Source organism: Pollachius pollachius (genome assembly GCF_949987615.1).
Source record: "Pollachius pollachius genome assembly, chromosome: 11".
In the NCBI taxonomy this organism is placed as follows: domain Eukaryota; kingdom Metazoa; phylum Chordata; class Actinopteri; order Gadiformes; family Gadidae; genus Pollachius; species Pollachius pollachius.
Genome location: NC_136944.1, coordinates 23,717,491 through 23,729,700, shown reverse-complemented (window position 1 = coordinate 23,729,700; position 12,210 = coordinate 23,717,491). Strand labels below are relative to the sequence as shown.

General features: G+C 52.1%; 2 protein-coding genes across 2 annotated transcripts in view; one reads left to right on the top strand and one right to left on the bottom strand.

The window, feature by feature from the left end:
- Positions 1 to 2,960, top strand: part of atp2a1 (ATPase sarcoplasmic/endoplasmic reticulum Ca2+ transporting 1) — a 26,243-nt gene extending 23,283 nt beyond the window's left edge. The window contains exons 23-25 of the mRNA XM_079746583.1: positions 811 to 928; positions 2,088 to 2,205; positions 2,691 to 2,960. Coding sequence (XP_079602709.1) covers positions 811 to 928; positions 2,088 to 2,205; positions 2,691 to 2,701 — 247 coding nt within the window. The 3' untranslated portion in view covers positions 2,702 to 2,960. The remainder of the gene's footprint in view (positions 1 to 810; positions 929 to 2,087; positions 2,206 to 2,690) is intronic.
- Positions 2,961 to 3,318: 358 nt separating this feature from the next.
- Positions 3,319 to 11,918, bottom strand: rabep2 (rabaptin, RAB GTPase binding effector protein 2). The gene is made up of 12 exons (XM_079746592.1): positions 11,736 to 11,918; positions 10,326 to 10,481; positions 9,679 to 9,761; positions 9,140 to 9,481; positions 8,811 to 8,906; positions 7,887 to 7,985; positions 6,573 to 6,680; positions 6,108 to 6,186; positions 5,852 to 5,863; positions 5,359 to 5,513; positions 4,325 to 4,441; positions 3,319 to 4,185 (listed from the first exon to the last, which is right to left on the bottom strand). The coding sequence occupies exons 1-12, from the start codon at positions 11,779 to 11,781 to the stop codon at positions 4,078 to 4,080; spliced, it is 1,401 nt and encodes a 466-aa protein (XP_079602718.1). The 5' UTR covers positions 11,782 to 11,918; the 3' UTR covers positions 3,319 to 4,077.
- Positions 11,919 to 12,210: the final 292 nt, after the last annotated feature.

Below are 12,210 nucleotides of genomic sequence, written 5' to 3'. Positions count from 1 at the left end.
TCAAAGAAATAAATCCAATTAAATGAACAATGACAGTACAAAACATAGACATGAAATATGCCAACAAAAGTCTTTATATGAAAACGTAGATCTGAACGATGTTAACATAATCCAAGAGTTGAGCAGTTGCCAGTCTGATACTTTATTGAAACTAGAGACCGTTTATCGCAGGCCTGATATCCCAGCCGTGCCTTCATTCTGGGAGTACAGGAGCGTTGCATTGTCATGGTGTCTTCCTGAATCCTGACGCCAGCCTTCCGAGTTGCACTTTTGACGTCACTTCCGGTCTCTGAGCATTTATAGCGTTCCTGTTCGTCTTTGTGATTGAGTCATGAAATTGGCTAGTCGTTTTTTATTGTTGGCTACATTAGCCTCTTTAGCAAACCAGCCCGAAAACAAACAACACAACTTGACATTGTATTGCACACACAGCAAGACCATGCAATGCATAAATTGGTGACCGGAATAAAGTAGCAATGTAATCAAGTGTGTACGAGCATTTAAAATCAACATTAAAATGACCTACGTGGTACAAATACAGAGAAAATAAATCTCTTCACGTGCGCAGCCATTTTGTTGAGAGCGCCATCACTGCTCTCGGTCTACTCTCAGAATTCCGAGAAATGAAGTTGAAAAGGGGGCCTGCCTCAGAGAAATGCCGCAAGAAAGCTGGGAGAGTTCCGACTTCCGACTCGGAAGGCTGGATTCAGGAACACACCATCAGTCCCGTCCTGCAGTCAGGGAGGAAGCAGGATCACAGGGCCGCATTCCAAACGCCCTGACCCCGCCTCCTAACCCTCCTCTCCCCAGCCTGTCTGAGAACCAGTCCCTGGTGCGCATGCCCCCCTGGAGCAACCTGTGGCTGGTGGGGGCCATGACACTCTCCATGTCCCTGCACTTCATGATCATCTACGTGGACCCCCTCCCTGTGAGTCCGCCGGCCCCCTCCTCTCTCCCCTCACCTCTCAGTGCTCTCACCCTCTCTCACTCTGTTCTCTCTCACTCTCCCTTCGCTCACTCCCCTCCCTGTTCTCTCACTCTGCTCTGTCTCACTCACTCCCCTTCCTGTTCTCTCACTCTGCTCTCTCTCACTCCCCTCCCTGTTCTCTCACTCTGCTCTGTCTCACTCCCCTCCCTGTTCTCTCACTCTGCTCTGTCTCACTCACTCCCCTCCCTGTTCTCTCACTCTGCTCTGTCTCACTCACTCCCTGTTCTCTCACTCTGCTCTGTCTCACTCCCCTCCCTGTTCTCTCACTCTGCTCTCTCTCACTCCCCTCCCTGTTCTCTCACTCTGCTGTCTCACTCACTCCCCTACCTGTTCTCTCACTCTGCTCTGTCTCACTCCCCTCCCTGTTCTCTCACTCTGCTCTCTCTCACTCCCCTCCCTGTTCTCTCACTCTGCTGTCTCACTCACTCCCCTACCTGTTCTCTCACTCTGCTGTCTCACTCACTCCCCTACCTGTTCTCTCACTCTGCTCTGTCTCACTCCCCTCCCTGTTCTCTCACTCTGCTCTGTCTCACTCACTCCCCTCCCTGTTCTCTCACTCTGCTCTCTCTCACTCCCCTCCCTGTTCTCTCACTCTGCTCTCTCACTCCCCTCCCTGTTCTCTCACTCTGCTCTGTCTCACTCTGACTCACTCCCCTTCCTGTTCTCTCACTCTGCTCTCTTTCACTCCCCTCCCTGTTCTCTCACTCTGCTCTCTCACTCCCCTCCCTGTTCTCTCACTCTGCTCTGTCTCACTCTCTCTCACTCCCCTCCCTGTTCTCTCACTCTGGTCTCTCTCTCTGGTCTCACCCCGCCCTGTTCTCTCTCTCTGGTCTCTCTCCCTGGTCTCATCCCGCCCCCCTACCCCCTCCCCTCCACCCTTCTGGTTTTCTGGGTGTCGCTGCAGAAACACCTTCACGAGGGGAGGGTGATGCATGAATAACGCAGGGTCAATTAGCCCGGCTATTCTTTTAAAACGCCACATTGAACAATCGTCCACATGGCATTAGACGAATAACCCCGACTGCGTTGACCCAGATCCTCCTCTGGTCTGGGTCTGAATGAGGCCCCAGCTGGTTATCTGACGGCCTCTGCCCCCCAGATGATCTTCAAGCTGACCCACCTGAACGTGGAGCAGTGGCTCATGGTGCTGAAGCTCTCCTTCCCCGTCATCCTCCTCGACGAGGTGCTGAAGTTCGTGGCCCGGACGTCCCCCGAAGGTGAGGGTTCAGCGCCCGACCGCAGCCCCGACGCGCCGCTCTCCACGCGGGGTTCAACGGCGTCTGTAACGTCGGGTCGTTCACACCTCCGGCCCTCTGCCTGCGTCGGCCGGACACACACACACACACACAGCACCGGCAGTGTGTGTGTGTGTGTGTGTTTGTCTGTGTGTGTGTGTGATTTCACTTATTAATGCTGATGTCAGTCGTCAGTGGACAACTTGAGTTTGATTTAAATATCCCAATGTAGGCGTTGCACTTGACTATTTTTAATTAATCTTGGCAGTTTTTTTTATATTATTTAACAACTGCTGACAACAGGCTTACAATCACCTCTCTGAAAAGGGATAGCGTTTTACAAAAAAGAACATTGCAATCCAAAGCAACTTTTACATAACGCACAGAGAATGAACTAGTCTGTCTTCAATTAGAACTCAGCGGCTTGACCTTTGACCTGAGGGAACGTCTTTTTATTGTCTTTCCAGGGAAAGTCTAACGGCCGATCCAAGCTGTGAGAGCAGCCGAGGACAGAAGGGGGCAGCAGAGAGCCGAGGGACAAAAGAGAGATGCGCTGTCGCTCATTCAAGACATCACAAAAAAGAAGAAAATGTGACGTGTGAAAGATCGGTTAACGCAAAAAGCGACCAGGTGACCGACGGAAAAAATTACCTGAAAAAAACAGCTGAAGTTTTTTTTGTGTATGTATCGAAATCATATATAGGTGAGAGTTTAAACTATTCTGTGATTATTCTATTCTTAAAGAATAAAGCTATATATTAAAGAGTATTATTTGTCCAGCTGGGTTGTTGTAGTTTGTAGTTGTGTGTGCTTCCCCCAATGTGGATCACGATAGAATTACCTTGCGTGGTTCATCTCCAGACTCCATGTTGTCTGGTTTCATGTTTTAAGTACAGCCAGACGTTTTGCTGTGGAATGTCTCAATATATAGATTTAAAAACCGACAAAACAACCGGTTCCTAGCCCTTATCTTAAACATCTAAAATACCACGAGGGCAGAGACTCGTCGCACAGCGGGAATCAAACCCCTGACCCTGCTTAGCTGGCTGAGTGATGGAGGAGAGCTGCTGGATTAAAAAAGAACAACAGGTTGGCTCGCGTTATATTAGGTATTTATACGAAAGAAATTCAGATTTCGTTTGGTTACAGAGGAAGTGTCAATCATCAGACAGATCAATCACAGCATCGCGGCCGTCAGCATTATTTAACTTGTGCGTCCCATAGAAACGCTGGCCACTACAGCTCACTGAGCCCTGAGTAGCGTTTCTTAGCGTAGCTATTCTGAGCTCAGCCGCCGGCTCCTCATATTCGGTCCGAGATGCTGAGATGCCGTTGCCGGGGTAACGCAGTGGTCTCCGCCTCCACATGTGCAATCAGGCTTCAGAGAGAGCGGAGACCATCAGGTGGACTGCTGGTATACTGGGATATGAACCGGTGTACTGGGATATGAGCAGCTGTACTGGGAATGTATGACATCACGTGTTAGTGCAGGCTGAGATGCTTTAGTGCGTGAGCCCCGGTGGTCTAGTGGGGAGCAGGGGGGGTCTCAGGGTTTAGGGCGGGGTCAGGGTTTAGGGCGGGGTCGGGGTGTCGTAGTGTATGCTGGTCTGGACACCGTTTGGTCACAGTGAGGATTTGGTCTTCTTCAGTTCGGACCTCGGAGCCTGAGAACAAAGTTTGGAACCGGAGCCCCCGGAGGGGAACCGGACCGGTCTGGGACGGGGTCGGAGGTCCTGAGGGGTCTCTGACAAGGGGGTCTGTCCGACCCGTCGCCATGGTGACGCAGACTGGTGGTGGTCCGCCCGGGGGTCTTCTTGGTGGTCTGTAGTAGGCGGGGGGGGGGGCTGAGGGGGTTCACGTGGACCTGGTGGTGGGCGGGGGGTCCGCGGGGAGGGGGCCCTCCCCCAGGATCTCCCGGGCCTGGTCCAGGGTCACAGCCTGACGGATCAGCTCCAGCTTCACCTGGGGGGGACGCACGGCAGGGGTCACATGATCAGTCACCAGGGGACCCTCAACTTTATTAGCTTATTATTATTATTTATTGTTGGTGAACATGTGTATAACAGTACATTGTAGCAGTGCATTGGGGGGGGGGGGGTACCTGAAGTGACTGGGACAGCTGGACGAAGTCCATCTGGACGGCCTGGCTGGTGTCCAGCTGGGTGTGGAGGCTGATCACCTGACCACGAGACTCCAGACACTGCTGCTGCAGGGCAGCCTGGGGGGGGGGGGGAGAGGAGAGAGGAGGAGAGGAGAGGAGGAGAGGAGAGAGGAGGGGAGAGGAGAGGAGGGGGGAGAGGAGAGGAGGAGAGGAGAGGAGGAGAGGAGAGAGGAGGGGAGAGGAGAGGAAGAGAGGAGAGGAGGGGGGAGAGGGGAGGAGAGAGGAGGAGAGGAGAGGAGAGGGGAGAGGAGAGAGGAGAGGAGGAGAGGAGGGGAGAGGAGGGGAGGAGAGAGGAGGAGAGGAGAGAGGAGGAGAGGAGAGAGGAGAGGAGGAGAGGAGAGGAGGGGAGAGGAGAGGAGAGGGGAGGAGGAGAGAGGAGAGGAGGAGAGGAGGAGAGGAGAGGAGAGGAGAGGAGAGGAGAGGGGGGAGAGGAGAGGAGAGGAGAGGAGAGGAGAGGAGAGGAGGAGAGGAGAGGAGAGGAGAGGAGAGGAGAGGAGAGGAGAGGAGAGTGGAGGAGAGGAGAGGAGGGGGGAGGAGAGGAGGAGAGGAGAGGAGGGGAGTGGAGAGGAGAGGAGGAGAGGAGAGGAGGAGAGGAGGAGAGGAGAGGAGGGGAGGGGAGAGGAGAAGAGGAGAGGAGGGGAGGGGAGAGGAGGAGAGGAGGAGAGGTCAGCACCCCTAAAGCCTTGTGGTCTACAGCCTCAGGACAGGAGGCTGTGAGAGAACGTCTCAGAGACCGTCTGATGCCAACGTCTGAAACGTAAATGATTTATATTCAGCCCTAGCGACTAACAATCGCTAGGGTTAACCTAGTGACTGTTAGTGCTTGGCCCTTGGTTCCATGAACACCCTTACTGTACTGACAGAGATACGGTTGTTCCTCCTTCTTCTGACTAATGTACCAATTGGACCTATCGCAAGTCGCTCTTGATAAGCGTCTGCTGAAGGCCCTGATTACGACGTTAATGTAGCAGTACCTTCTCCTGTGCCAGCGTCTTGTTGGTGCTCTGCAGGTGGGACAGCGCCACCCGCAGGGCGTCCAGCTCGGTGCGGCCCGCCGCCAGCTCAGCCCGGCTGTGGTCCCTCTGGGCCCGCACGCGCTCAGTCTCCGTCTTTAGGGAGGAGAACTGCACTGTGGAGCAGGCAGCAAAACAGTCAGCCAGACGGGCAGCAAGACAGGCAGCAAGACAGGCAGCAAGACAGGCAGCAAGACAGGCAGAAAGACAGGCAGCAAGACAGTCAGCCAGACAGGCAGCAAGACAGGCAGCAAGACCACACAGTCAGCATGACAGGCAGCAAGACAACACAATCAGTAAGACAGAACAGTCAGTAAGACAACATATAAGTCAAACTGGTGGTTATTAATTCAAATATTTGTGTTTAAGTCTTTGAAAACAGTCAGCAATACGTAGCAAAGTCAGAATGTCGATGTGAGCGATGGTATCTCCTGACCTCTGACCCCTGACTCACCTTCTAACAGCTCTGCTCAGCGGGAGGAGGAGGAGGAGGAGGAGGAGGAGGAGGAGATAAACACAGGAGGTCAAAGAGGTCAAAACAATGGGTTACTCGGCATAGAAAACACATTGAGGTACAAACAGACAAGACCAATTGTGGATGCATTATAAGTTATTTAACAGGTGAACAGAAACGTATCGCTGTCTGAAAAAGCCTCATCAGGGTTGTTCCGGGGACGTCTCGTTAGCCTCGTTAAGGTGAAGTGACCCACCGCTCTCCTCGGTGCGCGTGTCCAGCTGCTCCTTCAGGTTCACGATCTCGATGCGGAGCCGCTCCTCCGAGTGCGCCCCCTGCAGGCCACAGGCAGCGTTACACCGGGGGACCTTTCACACGCTTCACTACAACTGGACCCTGTGTTGGTCGAGGGCTAACGGATATTACTGCTGAACCGGAGACCTTCAACATGAAGCCGACCCACGGCACAATAAAAGAAATACAATCAATACAATTCAAATTCCTCTGCTTCCTGTCCCCTGAAACACAGGAAGGCCCGGGGCTGACATTCATTGTGTCTCTGTTTGTTAATGCAGGTTCATACGGCCTGGGCGTGTGTTTCCTCATAGTTCTGGTTCTTAAGGACGCACGCCCAATGAGAGAGCGAGAGCGCGAGAGAGAGAGCGAGAGCGAGAGCGAGAGAGAGAGAGAGAGAGAGCGAGAGCGAGAGAGAGAGAGCCACCTGTTGAGTCCCGGGGAAGGGGGTGGTGGTCAGTTCCTCCTCCACCTCCTCTCCCTTCAGCCTGGACAGCTCTCCACACACGCGCCTCTGGGATAAGGACAGCTCCGCCTGGGAGGAACACCGTCAGGGTCGGCTTCATGCTCGGTGGTGAGCAGGATGGGAGACCAGGTGATACTGTGACTGTCTGTGACTGTCTGTGACTTTCTGACTGTCGCCAGGAGACCAGGTGATGCTGTGACTGTCTGTGACTGTCAGTGACTGTCTGTGACTGTCAGTGACTGTCAGTGACTGTGACTTTCTGACTGTCGCCAGGAGACCAGGTGATACTGTGACTGTCTGTGACTGTCTGTGACTTTCTGACTGTCGCCAGGAGACCAGGTGATACTGTGACTGTCTGTGACTGTCAGTGACTGTCTGTGACTTTCTGACTGTCGCCAGGAGACCAGGTGATACTGTGACTGTCTGTGACTGTCTGTGACTGTCAGTAACTTTCTGACTGTCGCCAGGAGACCAGGTGATACTGTGACTGTCTGTGACTGTCTGTGACTGTCTGAGTGTCTTTGACTGTCTGTGACTGTCTGAGTGTCTTTGACTGTCTGTGACTGTCTGAGTGTCTTTGACTGTCTGTGACTGTCTGAGTGCCTGTGACTGAGTCTGTGACTGTCTGTGACTGTCTGACTGTCGTCAGGAGACCAGGTGATACTGTATGTGTCTGTGACTGTCGTCAGGAGCAGGACGGGAGACTAGACGATGCTCTGTCCATCGTCAGGTCGGTGAGGTCCAACAACGGGATCTTTGTAGAGGCAAATTAACCGTGTGCAAAAAAGTGCTGAACTTTTTCTTGGGTGCTTTGCTGATTCAAAGAACGAAGAGAGATGGTTGATGTTCTGGGTTGTGTTCACCGCTTGCGTTACAATTCAGTGTCCTTAGTTTGGGCTTTGATATCATATTCACGCAAAGCCTGAAGCATACATGAAGATATACATCAGCAGTTATGACCTTATCTTGCAGAAGGTCATAAATAGATATTAAGATACATTTAAACATTAACAATGATTAATAAATATACATAGATTAATACATATGCATAACCTATACATATATATATAATATATGTAGAAGTTATGCACATTCACTAAATGTATACTTAGTGATGATTAATGTTGGAATGTTGTGTCTTGATTACGTGTTGTAGATATCTATCTGGCTGTAGAGATAATGCTCGTCTACTTCCTGTTCCTCAGGTCAGGTGACCCAGACAAGCATCTCAGACACATCACCTACTCCAGCTTTAATGGAGGCGGGGCTTCTTACCAAGCGGCTCTGCACGGCGTTCTGTGATTGGCTGACAGATTTCTGGAGGTCATGGAGGAGGGTCTCTGACGTGTGGACCTGACACTGGAGCAGCGTCACCTGACCACAAAGAGAACCAATAGGAGGAAAGGAAATCAATCACCTGCTTAGAGCGTCAACGTTAAAGGAATCTGATCAGCTTTTTTTTCTGTAGAATTATTAAACATTTTCTATAGTACTGGCATGAAAACAATTCAATAAGGATAAATGATATCACCTTATTAATAAAGTTAGTGTCCACCTGTGTGTGTGTGTGGTTGGTGTGTGTGTGTGGTTGGTGTGTGCGTCCAGCTGTGTGTGTGTGTGTGTGTGTTTGTGCTGTGTGTCCACCTGTGTGTGTGTGTGGTTGGTCTGTGTGTTTGGTGTGTGTGTGTGTCCACCTGTTTGTGTGTGTGGTTGGTCTGTGTGTGGTTGGTGTGTGTGTGTGTGTGTGGTGTGTGTGTGTGTCCACCTGTGTGTGTGTGTGGTTGGTCTGTGGGTGTGGTGTGTGTGTGTGTCCACCTGTGTGTGTGTGTGGTTGGTGTGTGTGTGTGTGTGGTGTGTGTGTGTGTCCACCTGTGTGTGTGTGTGGTTGGTCTGTGTGTGTGGTGTGTGTGTGTGTGTGTGTGTGGTTGGTCTGTGTGTGGTTGGTGTGTGTGTGTGTGTGGTGTGTGTGTGTGTGTCCACCTGTGTGTGTGTGTGGTTGGTCTGTGTGTGTGGTGTGTGTGTGTGTCCACCTGTGTGTGTGTGTGGTTGGTCTGTGTGTGGTGTGTGTGTGTGTCCACTTGTGTGTGTGTGTGGTTGGTCTGTGTGTGTGGTGTGTGTGTGTGTCCACCTGTGTGAGTGTGTGGTTGGTCTGTGTGTGGTTGGTGTGTGTCTGTGTGTGTGGTGTGTGCGTGTGTCCACCTGTGTGTGTGTGTGGTTGGTCTGTGTGTCCAGCTCCGCCTCCAGCTCCTCCTTCTCCTGCTCCACCCTCCTCAGCTCCCCCCTCAGCTCAGAGACCTGTGGGAGGAGGCGTCCACACGCTGCTGCACTAAAACCTCTTATCCATTCGCCAGCCTTAATCCCCCTGCTGCTAATCTGGGATCTGGGGGGGGGGGGGGAGGAGCCTGGGCCTGGAACCAACAACTGAAGGGGCGGGGTCACTGAAGGGGCGGAGTCACACCTCAGTTCCGTCTTTCGATATTCTACCAAAGAGAAACTGATTGTCAGGAGTCTGAGGGGGCGGGACTCACCTGAGTGTTGAGGGCGTCCCAGTCGCTGTGTGTGACCAATCGGTGGCCGGCGGGCGGCAGGTAGATGGCCTCGGGCACCAGAGTTCCCGTGGAAACCAGGGAGGCGGTGTCTTCCTGAGGGGGCGGTCTCCTGGCCAGAGAGGGCGTGTCCAGGGAGAAGGAGGACATGGAGGCGGTGTCGCAGTGCTGGGAGAAGTAGCCTTCTCCACCATGGCCCGCCCCTTCTCCGTCCTGGTCTGCCAATAGGCTGTTGGGGCTGTCCGTCAGCGCCCTGCCCTCGGCGCCCGCCTCCAGAGACTCTCTCCTGGACCCGCCCACATTGGACCTGTGTCTCCGCCCACTCTACAAGAGGACGACGACGACACACTTTAACGTCTTTAAAAGGTTTTCTGAAATCCTGTCTGTTGTGGTGGAAAGATGGCAGCGATACGGACACACTGAAGGTTAATGAAGCCTTTACCTAAATATGATTTGATGGAACGCATTCAACACTGAACAGCATGCTGGTAGTTATAATCCACACACACACCCACACACACCTGGGTCTGCCCGCTGCCTCTCCTCCAGTCTGCCGGCTCCGACTGCAGGCAGGCGATCCTGGCTTCATACTGAGCGGCCGTCTCTGTTGGGGGGGGGGGGGGGGGGAACCAGTTAGGAATGAGGAGGAGCTCCTCCTCTCGGCCCCTCAGCCTCTGGGCGTGAGGAGGACCGTACGGCCTGAGGGCATCGCCAGGGGCAACGTGAAACTAGACTGACTTCAGAGCACATCTGGCTTCCTGAAGCCTTTAGGAGTCCAATAGGATGTGAGGGCGGGGCCGGAGACACATGGGTGATGGGCAGCAGAGGGACAGACAGAGGGACAGACGTAAGGACAGACAGAGGGACAGACAGAGGTGTGACAGTCAGACAGACAGAGGGTCAGACAGGTGTGTAACAGGCAGACACACAGACAGAGTGTGACAGACGGACAGACGGAGGGACAGACAGGGAGACAGACGGAGGGACAGACAGGGACAGAGGGACAGACAGGGGGACAGACAGAGGGACAGGCAGACAGACAGAGTGACAGACGGGTGTGTTACAGCCAGACAGACAGACAGAGGGACAGAAAGAGGGACAGCCAGACAGACAGACAGACAGAGGGACAGACAGAGAGACAGGCAGAGGGACAGCGGTAAGGACAGACCTCGTAGAGCCTCTTGCAGGGACTGGATTTCTTGGTCGCATTGCTTTTGGAGTTCCGCGAGTTCCTCCTGTTTGCTCAGTTCACAGATGGTGGCCACGCCCTGCCAGTGCTCCGCCTGGGCCCTGCACTCGGCGAGCTGCTCCTGAAGGCGTTCCTCTGGGAGCCAAACATGTCGAGTTGTCATTGCAAAGTCTTAGTGGCGATAGACTGCAGATAAGATAGGACGTACCAGGGGTGAAGGTGGTAGTGTACCTGTCACAGGGTTTCAGGAGTATATGTTTGTTTAAGGTATTTATACTACTGATATTTCCAATAAAAAGGAGGTGATTCATCTTTTCTCAGAGCATCATCTAGACCAGTGTCAGCACCTCTCAAATTTGCATCAACGTTCAAACGAAAAGACAGAACCCCAGGACAGAAAAAGGAGAAATGAAAGTGTTTCTTTAACTTTCCATCTGCACAAAAAACGGGTTAACCAACACAACCAACAATGAACATTAATGAAAAGAACTTGAGCCATTAGAATGCAAATATGCTGAATAGTTTTAAACAAGGCGGACCACTTTTTCATGTCTGCAGACGTCATCTCCAGTGACATGTCCACCGTTTAAATCCACCAGAAAACGCGTTCTTCTAGAGGTTCTAGTGATCAGAATCTAGAAAACATGATCTACTGGAGGTTCTAGTGATCAGACTCGAGAGAACATGTTCTTATAGAGGTTATAGTGATCAGAATCTAGAGAACATGATCTGCTGGAGGTTCTAGTGATCAGACTCTAGAGAACATGTTCTTCTAGAGGTTCTAGTGATCAGACTCTAGAAAGCATGTTCTGCTGGAGGTTCTAGTGATCAGACTTGATAGAACATGTTCTTCTAGAGGTTCTAGTGATCAGACCCTAGAGAACATGTTTTGCTGGAGGTTCTAGTGATCAGACTCTAGAAAGCATGTTCTGCTGGAGGTTCTAGTGATCAGACTCGATAGAACATGTTTTGCTGGAGGTTCTACTGATCGGACTCGATAGAACATGATCTGCTGGAGGTTCTAGTGATCAGACTCTAGAGAACATGTTTTGCTGGAGGTTCTAGTGATCCGACTCAAGAGAACATTTTCTTCTATAGGTTCTAGTGATCAGACTCTAGAGAACATGTTTTGCTGGAGGTTCTAGTGATCGGACTCGATAGAACATGTTTTGCTGGAGGTTCTAGTGATAAGCAGATAAGACTACAGGAGTCTCGTTTACGCGACATCTCCAGTCGACACCTGTGGCACAAAAACACCACACTAGCAGCAGTACCAGTTAGCTACTAGTACTAGTAGTTAGCCTCTTACATCACGAAACAGAAGACATCGTCAGAGATTAACGCAGAGATCGTGTCCCGTAAAGTCTGGAATAAAGCGGAGTTCGTTACCCGAGTGGTGGTCCGTGGAGGAGACGGAGTCAGCGGCCGGCTCCATCAGAACCGACCGGCTTCAGGCGCTCTGACGACGGGGGAAGAGGCTAAAGAACGCCCTCGCCATCCGCTAATGTCATTCGTAGAAACACGGGGTTAGGGACGAATCTATTAGTCCCATGTCAACTTCAGGAAACAACTTTCCCCGGTCTAAGCCAGCGGAAATGACGTCATCGCGTTTCCTGTTCAAACCTCCCACATTGTCCCAGCCTGCTGGCCTGTAGGACAGGGCAGCAGGGGACAGGGCTGTACAGGACAGGACTGTGTGGGACAGGGCTGTATGGGACAGGACTGTGTAGGGGACAGCTGTCCTATACAGGGTTGTATAGGACAGGGCAGAATGAGACCGGGACGGTATAGGACAGGCTGGTGAAATGCCACTGTGTGTAATGTCAACACTGCTGCACTAATCAGGTCTCCTTTGAAAAATAGA